This window comes from Bombyx mori, chromosome 11 (assembly GCF_030269925.1).
Source record: "Bombyx mori chromosome 11, ASM3026992v2".
NCBI lineage: Eukaryota > Metazoa > Arthropoda > Insecta > Lepidoptera > Bombycidae > Bombyx > Bombyx mori.
This window is the reverse complement of record NC_085117.1, coordinates 7,476,112-7,491,995: the sequence shown is the minus strand read 5'-3', so window position 1 is coordinate 7,491,995 and position 15,884 is coordinate 7,476,112. Positions and strand designations below refer to the sequence as shown.

At 37.8% G+C, this 15,884-nt stretch overlaps 2 protein-coding genes across 6 annotated transcripts in view; one reads left to right on the top strand and one right to left on the bottom strand.

Annotated features, from left to right (window-relative positions):
- Nucleotides 1-2,476: 2,476 nt before the first annotated feature.
- Nucleotides 2,477-9,849, bottom strand: LOC101744478 (zinc finger CCCH domain-containing protein 15 homolog). 5 transcript variants are annotated; one of them, XM_062671076.1, is made up of 8 exons: nt 9,664-9,849; nt 9,136-9,225; nt 8,129-8,330; nt 7,396-7,496; nt 6,136-6,270; nt 5,569-5,835; nt 4,854-5,081; nt 2,477-4,173 (listed from the first exon to the last, which is right to left on the bottom strand). In XM_062671076.1, the coding sequence occupies exons 2-8, from the start codon at nt 9,202-9,204 to the stop codon at nt 4,012-4,014; spliced, it is 1,164 nt and encodes a 387-aa protein (XP_062527060.1). In that variant the 5' UTR covers nt 9,205-9,225; nt 9,664-9,849; the 3' UTR covers nt 2,477-4,011. The 5 variants fall into 5 exon arrangements, with proteins under 5 accessions (XP_062527060.1, XP_062527056.1, XP_062527057.1 ...); XM_062671072.1 differs by lacking the exon at nt 9,664-9,849 and adding an exon at nt 9,340-9,453 and having other exon boundaries at nt 9,136-9,255; XM_062671073.1 differs by lacking the exon at nt 9,664-9,849 and adding an exon at nt 9,340-9,447.
- A 2,032-nt stretch (nt 9,850-11,881) lies between these two features.
- Nucleotides 11,882-15,884, top strand: part of LOC101744192 (transmembrane protein 64) — a 45,372-nt gene continuing 41,369 nt past the window's right edge. Inside the window, exon 1 of the mRNA XM_004931630.5 lies at nt 11,882-12,614. Coding sequence (XP_004931687.2) covers nt 12,075-12,614 — 540 coding nt within the window. The 5' untranslated portion in view covers nt 11,882-12,074. The remainder of the gene's footprint in view (nt 12,615-15,884) is intronic.

Sequence of the window (15,884 nt, the reverse complement as noted above, 5' to 3'; positions counted from 1 at the left end):
ATATAGTATTGCCATTTTTAACAGACTTCACATTTTTAAACTTACCATCCCTATTGAAATTTTTTTAAACACTTAATTTTTGGAGTTTACTCCTTTAGAATCGATTTACATATATAGGCCCGGGGTATGAAAATTATGGGGACCAAAATCGTACTAGCATGTCACACGAAATGCGTTATGCGCCTGATTGCGCATGTCACACGAAATGCGTTATCGCAGGTGACGCCGGGCTGCTGCGCCGGCAGTCCGCCACAAAGCCTCGTACTGATCGCGCGTTTCTCTCATTATTGTATTTTCATATATTTGTTAGTCGTTTGTTTTGTGTCTCGTTAATTTGTTAATAATCTGTAGTGTATCGTGTTGTCGTAATATAGAACTATTTCTCGTATTGTTGGAGTTTACTCCTTTAGAATCGATTTACATATATAGGCCCGGGGTATGAAAATTATGGGGACCAAAATCGTACTAGCATGTCACACGAAATGCGTTATGCGCCTGATTGCGCATGTCACACGAAATGCGTTATCGCAGGTGACGCCGGGCTGCTACGCCGGCAGTCCGCCACAAATCCTCGTACTGATCGCGCGTTTCTCTCATTATTGTATTTTCATATATTTGTTAGTCGTTTGTTTTGTGTCTCGTTAATTTGTTAATAATCTGTAGTGTATCGTGTTGTCGTAATATAGAACTATTTCTCGTATTGTTTCGTTTAATTTTTTATATCCAGTAAACTCCAGTCGTGCGTCGGAGCGGACACACACACTTTTTTTCGTTTAATTTTTTATATCCAGTAAACTCCAGTCGTGCGTCGGAGCGGACACACACACTTTTTTTGGAGTTTACTCCTTTAGAATCGATTTACATATATAGGCCCGGGGTATGAAAATTATGGGGACCAAAATCGTACTAGCATGTCACACGAAATGCGTTATGCGCCTGATTGCGCATGTCACACGAAATGCGTTATCGCAGGTGACGCCGGGCTGCTGCGCCGGCAGTCCGCCACAAAGCCTCGTACTGATCGCGCGTTTCTCTCATTATTGTATTTTCATATATTTGTTAGTCGTTTGTTTTGTGTCTCGTTAATTTGTTAATAATCTGTAGTGTATCGTGTTGTCGTAATATAGAACTATTTCTCGTATTGTTTCGTTTAATTTTTTATATCCAGTAAACTCCAGTCGTGCGTCGGAGCGGACACACACACTTTTTTATTTATTTCATTTCCTTTTTTATTTGCACTCGATCATACGGTCCACCAAGAGTATGCAGTACTTACCATTAAATTTTTGTATACAATGCCCACAAAATAAAGACAAGATCATTTCATAAACAATACTTTTTATAGTACTTTTACGAATTCGTAAACTGAATTAAAACCATTTAGTATTAATTTTAATTATTATTATTTTGTACTACGTAGGGTTGGCACTTTGTACTTGTGGTCAATGCGGTGGCCGGCACAGCAGCTACATAGAGAGCCGTTCAATGTTTTTAGATACTGTTAGTATATTTTCTAAATAAATTTCTTTGTTCCGTCCGGTCTCATGGAGTCAAACCCGAGTCGCATCATCACAATTCCAGGATACGTCTTGTCGGTAGCTAGACAGCGACATGCTCTCGATAGAATCTTCGATATGTCTTCCGCTCTGTGCTACCATTGTTTGCAATGGGACCGTTTCATTTATAATTCATATGAAATATGAATCATTTGAATTTTTGGAGTTTACTCCTTTAGAATCGATTTACATATATAGGCCCGGGGTATGAAAATTATGGGGACCAAAATCGTACTAGCATGTCACACGAAATGCGTTATGCGCCTGATTGCGCATGTCACACGAAATGCGTTATCGCAGGTGACGCCGGGCTGCTGCGCCGGCAGTCCGCCACAAAGCCTCGTACTGATCGCGCGTTTCTCTCATTATTGTATTTTCATATATTTGTTAGTCGTTTGTTTTGTGTCTCGTTAATTTGTTAATAATCTGTAGTGTATCGTGTTGTCGTAATATAGAACTATTTCTCGTATTGTTTCGTTTAATTTTTTATATCCAGTAAACTCCAGTCGTGCGTCGGAGCGGACACACACACTTTTTTTTTTTTTATTTATTTATTAAACATAAGTTACAAATTACTCCAAAAAATTAAATCGCAGTAACTAAACGCGTCATTTCGGGTCCTCCGGATCCACTAACGGTGCTTTTAGGTACCTCAAGCAATGGTCATCGTCCTCGTCCACCGGCGAGAAGGACTCGACGAGTAAATTAACCCACAGACACAGCCCACTGAGTTTCTCGTTGGATCTTCTCAGTGGGTCGCGTTTCCGATCCTGTGGTAGATTCTGTGAAGCACTGCTCTTGCTAGGGCCAGTGCTAGTAACCCCTCCGGTTTGAGCCCCGAGAGCTCACGCGATGGGTTACGCCAGCATAACCTCTCAAGGCTAGTTAATTTAAAATGCTATATAAATTAAAATCAAAACAACGAGAAAAATCATCTTTACTTTGTATTTACAAAATAAAATCTAGTAGGTATTTCTTTCATCTATTATTAATCACATAAAAAATGTAAACTAAACACATTATTTTTAAGAGAAAATCATGATGAAAATAATTTAAGTGCATTTCGTTACGGTTACCGGCGTATACACATAAAAAAAAAACCTTGTTTTGCTACGTACAGACACCGTATTGTATATTTTACTATCAATAGTTTTTTATATTCACGAAACGCAATGACAAGCATTTACAACGATTTATCTTCGAAACTGTAATTTCATTATTAAGAGAATGATTAGTTTAGAATCGCCTTCACTGACAATGTTATTGACATATTAGGCACATTCATAAAATGCTAAGTTTCAATGGTTTGACATACAAACGTGCAGATAGCAGTAGTATGACGAACCGTTTTATCTCTTTCTTATTTATATCGAGTCCTCTTTGTGCCTAGTGAGTTTTTTAACGTTCTCGATAGCGTAAAAGTTAACTCAAATTTGTATGCATTTGTAACGTTTGGCTACGTTTGCCGCTAGGGGCGCTGTTCCAACTGCATACTAATATGAGTTAACTTTTACGCTATCGAGAACGTTAAAAAACTCGCACTACGCACATCGATCTCCCCGGACTCCTCGTGTGCAGAGCCACATCAGCGCAGCTGATCACGCCAGGACGCACATTTGTATCGGTTGATGTCCGTAATGTAGGGCCGAGGATATTTTTTTAAAGTCCCCGGGGAAAAACTCCAAAAACCCACGACATTCACAAAGAGCCTGACCGCATCACACTAGTCCTCAAGAATTTAATCGTAAGTTCAAATCACGTAGCGAAACGGTAGACGCTTCGAATAAATTAACTTTTGTGAAGCAGATTTTAAAATATCAACTCGTAGTCTGGTTTTAAACGTCTCACAAATTACACGTAGCGCTTTAAACATTAATTACTATTAACATTAGAGGATCTCTAGCGCGTATTCTGACTTTACGTATGTTTGTCGCTCGCTCACGTGGCGGGAGGTTGGGGGGGGGGGGGGTGCCTCTACCGCGCCCGTGCAATCTGCTTCATCCAAAAATACATTATTTACATTATAAATAAAAATATAAAAGTCAATTATATTAGTCTTGGCGCTCCGGGAGAACATACGTGAAACTCTGTATATTGTGATTTCAATTTTTGGTAAAAAATATCCTTCTGAATACCGATTTTGACAACGAATTATGTATAACAGTACAACCTCTATCAAAGATCCGAACTCAACTGTAATAAAAAAAAAATTAAAATTGATATGACTTCTAAAAGTAATTATATATTTATGTATTCACGTCTCTTACTAGTTCAACGCTTGTATTGGTCTGAGTCGTAATGCGTCTCGCTCGCTGAGGCAGTCACACGCACATAACAGAACGAGATAGAACATGGAATATATTTTTCTAAGTTCCATATATTATTTATGAAAGTCTTTAGAGTTTTCATGAGCGGGAAGACGGTAAAGTCAAAGTACGGCGTGTAGATCTGTATCCTAGTCTTCCAGGTCAAGGTTCTGCAGCTCTTCATCCAGGTCCTCGTCAAGGAACAGGTTCTCGTTAATGGGCGCGGCGCCGGCTTCCGCTGCCACAGGTGAAAGTTCATCTCCGAAGCGCTGCAAGCGATCTTCAGTCGCTTTAGTACCGGAATCGTCCACCTGAAAAAAGCCATTGTCAAATTAAAACAAAAGTAATTAATGGCGGCTATCGGAGATTACTTTTACTGTCTCTCTTTAGACCTTAGTATAGTTGTTTCGTCAACTCCTCACAATGTCACCTAATTGATGTCATTTTCCTCACTACAATAATTGGAAAGCTAACCCGAGCCGGCACGCGCACATGCGTACTGTTATGATGATGTCACATGTAAGTTAAAAGACCGACAGACACATACAAGCTTGAACTATCAAGTTTGGGATCGACCTTAGCTCCCTTCACATCAGTCCCGCAGTTATTAGTAATCCAAATCTGACGGCTTTTCGTCACATAAAAAATACCGAGCCTCCCACTGCTGCCGACGCTGTATCTTGCGACCGTACGCAGATGATACATAACAACGTAAGGATCTGCTGCCGAAATGTCATGCACTACAGAAGCACTATCGTGGTTTTTATGATGAATCATTACTATGGCAAAGACGTCTCATTGTGCGGAAGTTGTCACAAAATCCATGTCACTGCATTTCCAGAACGTGCGAGGGGCTGTCTGTTCGTCTCCGTGTTAGGAAGATAAACAATGGCAATGAGGCGACTCAACTATCTTAAATACGGATATACACATATTTGATACATGATTGAGTAGATTAGTGGAAGCAGCTGGCGAGCCGTCGCTATCTCACCTCGGAGGCCTCCATCCCGATGAGATCGAGCTGCACCTCCCTGTACTGCGTGTTGTCGAGCTCCTCCTCATCATAGGTCCTGAGGTCGACGGCCTCGTCTCCGTCCTCGGCGTCCTCGTCGGCGGCCAGCGTGGGGTCGAAGGAGAACATCTCCCGTCCCGACAGGCCGACGGCGCGACCCGCCTTGTAGTCGCTGCGACGCTGCTCTTCAGCCTGGTTCATTGCCTCCTGGAAACAGTGCAAAACGTGAAACTATGATATACCTATGACACTGCATAAAACCAAACTGCCTCATGATAATCTTAACCAGGTAAACTATAAATAATCGGGGCAATTCATACACTATCATCTGGCCTCAACTAGGATCCCCCTATACTTTGGGAGCCAGAGCCTAACATTATTCATACACACACAGCTTTAATAATATACATTATATAATGAAAACCGATGCAGGCAAACAGTGTTTGTCACACAAATGTGTACGGAAAATGGAAATTGAAATCATAAGCTCTATCTGACTGTTAGGAATACTATCTATTGCATCCCCAAGTCAATCAAGGTGGAACTGAAAGACTATCATCATTTCGATGTCTTTGGGGTTCCAGTCATTATTCAAAAATTAGATGCCCATTATAAGCTGGTTTTATTTATTAATTTTTTATTGCCCATTTTATTTTAGTATGTGTGTGTGAACCCTTGCAAAAATTACACAAACCTGTTTCTCTCTGATTTTCTTCTTCTTCCATGCCAAGAACGTTTCCAAGGTGATTTTGGTTTGATTAGGTCCTAATGCTGCTCGTTCCCTCTCTATTAAATCGACAAGAGATATTTCGTTCTTCTTTTCTTCCATTTTTTTCTTATCCCTCTTCAATACAAAACCAGCAGGTAAGGCATGCCTGTATATACACTTCAAACCTGACGGACATTCCCAGAACCAACCATATTTTGATCTCTCAACTGCCTCAAGGAAATGTTTGCAGATCTGAAATTTAAAAAAAAGTATATATTAAAGAGAATTCTTTACATGGGTATGAGATGTATTAGCTCCAAGAAGTTACCACCCCCTTGGATCAGGTCACCTTAACAACTTAATCAAATGAGTCATTTAATTAACATTAATATTATTTGTTAATGAGCAGGCAAATAGAATTACGATTGTCAAAGTCAAATCCATGAGTGAATATCTAGTTTCAATTAAAACCAATTTATGTTGGACCGTAGTTTTCTGGACCCCTCAAAAGAAGACCAGGTGCAAAAGAACAGCAATTGAAAAAAAACTTACAATATCAGTGGTGGGTCTCTGCTTATCGCCTTCACCATGTTTCTTTTCCACCACTTCTTTAAGCTTATCCTCATCCCAGTTATCCATATTGTCATCATCATCACGCATGTCCACATACAATGAACGTTTTTCTGCCTGAAATTTCAATTGAAATAATATTAGCTTCATTGCGCAAAGAACAATGGCAATTTTTTACCTGAATGTTTTAAAAGGTGTCTTAGATTAAGACATAAACGAAACTTCATCATTTTATTTGCTCATTTTTTATACGATGTTAGATTTACGTGGCAAAGCCACGAAAAAATGTTAATTTAATAAACTTTTAATTCGATTTTTGTGTACTTCCGGTTTAATACATTTGTAAAGGATGGCATTTATACTATTGGCACAAAAAAGCAATATTTTTTGATAATGAATAATATTCATAAAGTATTTAAAATGAAAATAATAATATTAATTATTCTTTGTTACAATTAGTACTTAATTAAATAACTAAATATGTAATAGTAATGGCAGCAATGCAGATGACAATGATTTTAACAGTACGACAACTGACATAATGCGCATGACTATGCCCGTCCATAAGGCTCGTGAGTGGAAGAGAGAGCGAAATACTCGCTTCACCGCTCCGATTTTTTATGACCCAAACTGCACGGACAAAATAATTCTACTATAGTAAATTAGCTTTGCAAGCCTTCGTTTGTCGCAAATATGTGACTAATTCGTTCAAAATGTTAAAAGTACCTATCTCTGACACATTTTTACACATTTACAAAGAAGAAAGAACAAACTACTTATATAATATGTATATGTACCGAGGTAGCTCTGCAATTGCTAAGGGTACCTACTCGAGTACTATTAGAAGTGTATCCTTGGTTCATCTATGAAATGAAACTAAAAATGTTATATAAACATATCGTTTACCTATTTTTTCAATTTGTTATAGTCCGTGCCTACAAAAATCAGAGACATCTATTTATTGATAGATAACCTCAAATTATAAAATAAACACGTTGATATCTTTTTTTTGTGACTTTCTAATACCAAAAAAATTTCTGATTAAGCTTAAGCTATGTTATTCCTATCGTTTTAGTATTTTTTTGTTTCAAGACGCCTCAAATAGATATCAGGTAAAATGTTGTATAGAAAGCTGCCATTGTTCTTTAATTCATAGTACATCCTTGCAACCCTTTATATCGCTAGCCACATTTAAACTCTTTTTGCTTAATTTCATATCAACATTACATAAGTTAATTTTACCTTTCTTTCAATTGTCAAATCATGAGAAAACTTGCATCTATCACCCTTCGCACATTGTCCTTGTTTGAAGAACGCACAAACAACTGACTTAGGATCAGTACCTGAAAGTAGAAAAGATAAAGAGTTCAATGTCAAATCTAACAAAATTCAGAACTTAACAAAGCATGAATAATGAGAAAATAAACATGTCACCGTCTACTGAGATCCCATGCTTGGGCGTTTTAATAGTTGATAAAAAAAAACCTTAAGGGTTGACTAAGATAACATCATCATCATCATGATTATCATGGTTCCAAACTGGTTTCGGCCACGGTGACCAACATTTCCTGTTTAATAACTTGAAAACGAATAAAGTAACAGCAAATATATCAGAGCAATAACAAAATGGCAATGATGTAGCTGCCACCATTTCACAGAATGAGGCTGCTGACCCTGACAATGACCTCTGCTGTTAAAATATCAAACTGTCACCTTCAGGCCCAGATAGCGATTACATTTAGCTTCTGGCTTCATAAGTGTTTTGGTCCATCCTTTTTTTATGTTTGAGAGATTACTGGTGGCCCGGAGGCCTTACCAAGACAGGTGGTCGAGTCTTTTGTGCATTGTGAGTTTGAGGCTGGACAAACTACCTACGAAGGCATGTTCACACTACAGAATAGTTGAGCTAACACTCCATCGATCTTGTGATCGAGACCTCTATTTGTCCCATGTATGTAACAACAGCATAACATACCTTTCTCAACTTTCTGAGTTTGGACAGGTTTGAACAGTGCCGCCAACTCCTTCTGCTCTTTGAGTTTTTGTTCTTTTTCCTTTTTCTTGTCCTCAACAGGTTTGACTGGATGTACTCCACCGCTCTTCACTTGTTTTTCAACTTGTTGAATGAACTTTTGCTGTTTAGCACCTTTCTTATTCTTCAAGCCAAATGTTTTGTCCTGAATTAAAGAATTTGTTTTGTAACAATTATTATTATACACTTATCTATTATAATTTATTTTTTATTAATTAATTTTAATTTATTAATTAATTTTTTTTTATTACCTCTTATAATTTTTGTCAACATTAATTTCATGTGGTATTCATGAATTATGACAAAAGACTCCTTCCTCTATGAATTCATTTCACACCTTCTAATATATATCATTTAGGTACCATTGACTTCAAAAAACATAAAGACAAGTTTCATCTACGAAACAAATTGAGGCTGTTGAGCTGGATTTTTTTAATTCAATTTTTTTTTACTAGCACACTAGTAGATTTTTTAATTTCAATTACCTATTAAATCATATATAGCATTATATTAATTTATCTCTATTCTGCAGTTCTTAAAAAAACATTGTTAAACCAAACAACCACATCAAACTAACAATGTGTTATAGTTTATCTCTTGGCTGCCTCCCATGCTATTTCCCTATTTCAATTATGGTTTGTTAATTTTTTCTACCATTATACCATTATAGGGGAAGCAGATTGTCAACACTCGTGAATATGCTGCAAGTTCTTAGTTGAATAGCGTAGGTTTCAATGATACATAATTTACTAAATAATAGTAAATCCAGTTAAAGATGTTAGAATTTATGTAGTCAGGGCAACTTTTTAATTAAGCTCAGAAATATATCTACTACATGAGGTATGATTTTAAAAATTGTTTCTTAAATTGAAACGGCTTGATGTTAAAATTTCAAATGTGACAAATTTCTACAAATGATTGTAAACTATGAGTGGTGTTTCAATATCTACCTCAATAACTTTCTCCTTCTTTTTTTGCTCTGTTTTCTTACTGGCTCCACTGGGCTTTTTGGGCGGCATGGTTATGTTTCGTCTTGTAACCTTTTTATATGGATTTAAAACAACTATTAACTAAAAATTATATATTCTAGTCAGTAAATGCACCCCACACAGGCAATATATCTAATAATCATCACTGATTTAGATAAATACTACCGTGAGATAAAACGTTTCCACGGTGTACGAAGTACCTACGCAAAGTTGTCGAATTTTTCACGTTGCAAATCGAACAACTGACACTGACTGACTGATTCTGTCAATTTCTGTCTTTTTTTTGGGATTTTATGACATGGTAACTGAGACTTTTAAGTCATGTCTTATTTTAATTTATATTCATATTTTTACGAAAAATGATTATATGGAGTGAAATGAAATGAAGATGATTAATTTGAGACATTAATCAACTGGGATGAAATTAAATGATATGAAATGAGATGATATGGGATGAAATATAATCTCAGTAAAATGGTGGTCATTTACTAAAATTTTTCCGTGGACTTTTTGGAGGATCTTGAGAAGTTACATCCAGCGGCTTTGTTTCATTTTCCCACATTTGTGCACTTTCACAGATATTAAACAGTTAATAAACTACCATTATTACACATTTAAACCCGAAGAAACACTAAATAGACAAAATAAAACAAATCACACAACTTCACTCCTCGCGTTCCCGCCAAAAAGTCCGTTTCTGATTAGTCTGACAGTGAATTTAAGATGCTGATAGCCGCTTAAAAAGAAAATATCGATACATAGACAAATCGATTTTTGTCTTGCTAGTTGGAAAGATAGACATATTCTTCTTGGATAAAAATTTAACTACCAAACATTTTAAAATATTGTTACGCGCTGGGGTTCGGGATAAATAAAATTCTACAAAAGTACAACTTAAAAACTGTATTCAACACTTAAAACACTAATAACACACAACAAACACTTTAAAAGTCTCAATTCGCTTTTTCCGCTTCGCTTCAGGTAATCCGTTTGCTGTTTCGCTTCGAGTAGTTCCGATTACTGACTGACTGACTGCGTCAATCAATCGGGGTCGTCGTACCCCCTTAAGGGGTCACGGAACGGGCTTCGGGGCGAACCCCGCTACCCGGGCAGAAGCTCCCTGCCATGCAGGGCAGGGGTGGGTATGCTGCTGGGGGGACATTAAAAAAGGGGGAGGACTGTTCGCAGCGTGTACGGCTGCATAGCATCGACAAAAATATATACATATATATAATACGATGGGCTGTTTTGGTGACGGCATGATGCCCGCGGAGGAGTCACCTAACTAAACTAAGCTAACTACTACTATTATGTACAATACTGTAAGCACGAGGAGCCCGCCACCGGCCCCGTACCGCGGCCCCGCCTCTACAAACCAGAGGGGGAGCCGCGGCACTAGTTTAGGCACTCACCCGCTCTGGGCTCCCCAGAAGGGGAAGACCGAAGCGGGGAGGGACCGATTTAAGAACACTCCCCAGACGGGGGAGTGGTCTACCCACGGGGGTGGTGCTATGGGTCCCCATAGGGGGCACCCCAACAGTGTGAGGGGAAATGAGGAGTGTGGACAGCTCAGTCCCATGGGGGCACTCATTATGAGCACTCCCATATCACTCCGGTAAACTGACTGCGTGCCATCCCTACAACGCTTTTATAGCCGATATCTCATCCCTAGAATTATCGAGAATATTCCACACTTCTCTAGTAGTGGTTTCCGCTATCTGACAATAGATGGCGTTGTAATTTTCGAGCATTCTAGATCCTTCTATATTCGGTCGACTATTCGGCGATAGATGGCGTTACTCTTACCGGCGTAACAATATAATTGGTTGGCGGTGTATCGCGTCTCGACCCGGCAGGCTGGTTCTGGTCCAGCGGGGTATTCCGGGACACCAGTGGCACCGTCTGGGCAACCTGACGGGCTGCCGTACCGAGACGGCTGATGTTTCAGAACCTTCGACTCACCACGAAGGCTCCGTCGGCCGGGTGTCCTCGGGGTGAGCTATGCTGTCTGGTTGAAGTGTTGACCGCGATAACCCCCATAACTCATCCTCTGACCTCGGAGGGGATCGGACGCTTGGGTCAAGAGTGCAGAGGAGTTGTTTCGTTGATAGTGTCCTAAAAACATACCACATACACGGCGCACCCGATTGGCGCGGAGACCACGTAAGACCTTCCGCACCCAGCCCGATAAAAACAATCTAAGACTTGGTGAAACAATTTTTGCAATGAAAAAGGTTTCAGCCAAATGTTCACCATTGATTTCCACGACGACAGAATAGCAGAGTAATAAAAATCAAACCCGCAAAATTACATGTTCCGTAATCACTGGTAGAACGTGTTCTGAGTGCGTTTTCAAGATCGATGCTTTTTGGTCCTTCCGCATCCCTATAGCTGATTTTTATTTTTAATTAGTCTGCTTAAACAGACTAAAAAATAAAGGAAGTAACAGTAAATTTAAAAAGTAGAGAAGTGAAATTAATTCACTGGTTGTATGACTTCTTTGATTCTTTTCAATTTTTGCAATAACAATAACTTCCTACCGTTTTACTGAAAGATTATTTTAATAAATTAAATTTCACTTTACATATTTTTCAAGCAATTTAGTGGTATGGGTTGTTTTCCTTTGCCTGATCAATCAGACACATCTCACCAAAAAATCAAATGTCAAATGTCATCAAATAAATCTAGATCTTCCTACCTACCTGATATAGGTTTGTTCTGGTCTATTTTCATTCGTTGAACGGAATTTGATGTCGCTGGTTCGTTTTTTGATTCTGTTCGACTATAATACGTGATCGTGAAATAAACATTGGCTTGGAACAGGCCATGACGCGTGCGGCTTTACCGCTAAGTAAAAAGACTTGAAAGAGTAATGTTTGTGAATTTTTGACTTCACAAAAATGGAAATCGTTGACATCGAAGAATGCCAGCCCGACCCTGTTGCGGTCACTAGAAAGAAAAGTTTATGGTCTAAAATTAACAACAAAACAACTTACAGTTACTTGTTCAATATAGTTATATCAATACTTTTATTAACTTGTCTCGTTTTGGTGTTGTACTTTTTTAAAGAATATCTAAAGACTGTTTTATATTGGGTCGACGCTCAAGATCCGTGGATTATTTTTTTGTTGTTCATGTGTCTGTTTCTGATCGTGAGTTTTCCGGTGGCTGTTGGTTATTTAATTTTGATAATAACGAGCGGCTATCTGTTCGGGATGCTGAAGGGCATGGGAACTGTGTTAGTGAGTGCTAATTTTGGCGTGGCGGTCGCTCATTTCACGTTGAAGGCGTTAAGAGCGTATCTTCCACTTGACAAACTGTTAAAGCATGACACCGCAAGAGCTCTGCTCAAGGTTATCTCGGGACCTCAAGCTTTTAAGATTGTGTTCTTCGCGAGACTCACGCCGATACCTTTTGGATTGCAGAACACTATTTTCGCTGTAAGTATTTTCCATTTTAAAGAGAAGTATGTAGTAGTCTATAGGCAACAGCTTTGCGACCTCCAAGAAGTCGATAGTACTTATCTACCTATTATGTATGCCACAGACTTTTCTGTCTTTGACCATCCTAATTTTCATTATATTAAAAGTCTCTTTTCACTAGAAATTTAACCACAGACTTTATTAATACTAATTTAAAAGAGTCCTCGAATCAACATTTTAATAGGAAAACCTGAATACATGAGAATAAAAAAAATAATAATTAAATTCCACATTTTTGAATATTTTTTGTTTCTTTGAATTCATTTTATAGATCACTAGTGATATATAACCAGATCTACTACTTGTTTGAATATTAAAGTATTTACTAAAGGTAGGCTTAACTTTTTTTGAGTTAGCACAGTTGACCTTATTCAGCTGTATAATATAATTAATATCCTTAACACTTTACAATGTTAAAGTTTCCTTTACTAGTTTTTTTTTAATTTTCTGTTTTAATAGTGTCACTACAAGTTCAATAAGCTGTAGGTTATCATTACTTGGTAGTTGAATTTTCATTATGAATATTTGTGAACTTTGACAAAAATAATTCTAGACTTTAAATACCAATATTCTAGTGAAAATAATACAAATACAACAACGAAGTTATTAAAAACAAAATATCAAAATTAATTGCATAATAGTATTTTTAAATAGACAAAAAAGTAATGTGTGACAGTAATATTTATCACGTAATTGAAACGAAATACAAACATTCTGTAAGTTCAAAGTATACTTCTATACACGCTTTATAAACACTCATACCTCTAAGTATACACATACATCAAATTCCTATTTAAATTATTAACATTTACCTACAAAAATGCCCCAACAACACAAAGTCCAGGGTTATACAAATATGTGGCTTTTGAAGAATTTATGATGTAGGTATGTAAAACAAATTTCTTTCAAGGTTATATGTATGTATTGCTTTTTAAAAATTCAGTTAAATTGATTTCTGTTTAGCATTGCAGGCATGTATGGTAAAAGAACTTATCCTACCATAAATAAATAATGCATAAATGCTACCTACTTTGAGATATTTAGGGTCAAGATTGCAATTGCATTGTGTAACGCTTCATCAAAAATTCCAGACCCAAACTCTGTAACATAAGCAATAGTAGTATTGTGGGTTCTATTTTAATCGTTATTTTATAGATGTGTTTCTTTTTATCTCCCATAAGATTTGCAGTTCGTCGTACTGCGCGTCTTAACAATTTTGTCCTAGATTTTTTTGCAAATACAGAATGTTTTTTTTTTTTTTCGGGCCGGGGCCGAACCTTCTACGAGGTCCGCGCGCCTTTTTTTTTTTCGGGCCGAGGTCCGAACCTCCTACGAGTTCCCCGCGCCTAGGGGGCGCGCGGGGTATGTGGGACTTGACGATCTGCAAGGTGTTGGGAGCAGACCACGGGCCCAAGGAATTTTAGGGCCCCACCCACTAAAGGACTCCCCTGCACTCTTACACCCGACGTCCGATCTCCGTCCGGGGTCAAAATCCGCTCAGAGTAGGATTCCCGCGATCAACACTACAACCAGACACGCGCCGCACCCCGAGGACGCCCGACGGACGAGTCGTCGAGGCAATAGTCGATGACCAACGACGTCGGTCTCCGCGATACGGCGGCTCTACCAGACCACCCGGGCGATGCCGCTGGTGTTCCGGGATACTACCGAATGATACCACAACAACTTATGTATAAGAAAGTTTATTTGCCCAACAAACATTAATATCTTAATATATTACAGTAGTTTAATCCTTCTATGGTTCTTTAATTCTGTTAAGTTTTCGGCGTTCGATTTTTTAAAATTTATTCATGTTACAGCGTCATTGAATATCGTGCAAACAATATTGGTCGCCAGTTATATGTTCACTAAAAAGTTCGTTATCGTGTATAACGTGTAAGTACCGAACTGGGGATGTACCGACTTAAATCTACAGATTACAGTCTCACAAGAACCAGTCTATGCCAAGAATTGCGGTGCGTACGTAATATACTCGGCAATAGCTATTCTGGTCGCATTGTGGCCCAGCGGTGGCATGCGTGCCTTTCGCACGCACCGTTATCTTATCGACTTTTAAATATTATTTTTTTATGTATAACAGAACGAGCTCACGGTCACCTGATGACGTTCAGACAATAGGCCAACGTATCAGTCGCATTTGAATACTCAAAGGTATTAAGAATATGAGTATACTAGCTGTTACCCGTAACTTCGCCCACATGACCAAAGAAAGTGTAATGTAGTTTATCAGTATCCTATGTCACTCTCTTGATTATAACGTTTTAAAATCCGACGTCAATCTATTGTATCGTTTACAAATGAAGAAATCACAAACAAACACACTTTACCGTTTACAATATTAGTATGGACTAGAGGTCCCGCAGTAGTCGAAATTCGACTATAATTAATTGGAATTGTAAGTCTGTACTCTATTATGATTGTATTTTATACTTCTATAATCACAAATTTCGCTAAGGCTACACTATAAAAAATGTTAATGAAGACAAACAATATCTAATCTATTCTCAATTTGATCACAAACGTCAAGAACAAAAGTTTGACAATAAATAGTATGCATGCGTGTGTGCGTCAAATACATGGTATGTAGTGTGTGTAATGTTTTATTTATTGATGTAATGTATCTTTAATGTATTATTTTAAAAAAATATTAGCATTGTGCACTTCTTCTCTATATTCTGTATAAGTGTGGAAAATTTCATACTCCTCCGTCCGCGTAATTTACGTAAAAAGGGATACAAAGTTTTTGCTTCACGTATTAATATATTATAGATGATATTAACCCACCTAAAGTAAAATAGTTCGTTATTTTGTGTTTTGAATAACAAGAACAGAAGTGGTATTTAGTAGTACCACGACGACATTCATCCCTCCGCTTCGCTACACGCTAACAATGATAGGCAGTTTCGAATTTGTAGGTTCCTGTGTCGAATGATACAAGATCTTAACAAAAAAAAATATATGAGACAAAACCTATTTCAACAAAATAAAATATCATGAATTTAGTCGAAGACAATTAATTAAATATGCATTTTAAAGGACAACTCAAATATGTACTACTCTGGTCAAATCTTCATACAATTGTCTAAAAAGTTGAAAACCTTGACATATTTGGCGATTCCCTTCCAATATTTAAGAACAAAATTATAAAAAGTTGTTGTTGAACCTCAGCCTCAGCCTCGGTCTGAGTACTCGGGTATTACTGCCCTT

Excerpts from the sequence above, each read along its gene's own strand:
- LOC101744478 (XM_062671076.1), bottom strand. The coding sequence starts at position 9,204 with ATGCCGCCCAAAAAGCCCAGTGGAGCCAGTAAGAAAACAGAGCAAAAA. Across the intron at positions 7,497-8,128 it reads AACTCAGAAAGTTGAGAAAG|GTACTGATCCTAAGTCAGTT; the intron begins GTATGTTATGCT and ends TTCTACTTTCAG. Across the intron at positions 4,174-4,853 it reads TCGGGATGGAGGCCTCCGAG|GTGGACGATTCCGGTACTAA; the intron begins GTGAGATAGCGA and ends GGCTTTTTTCAG.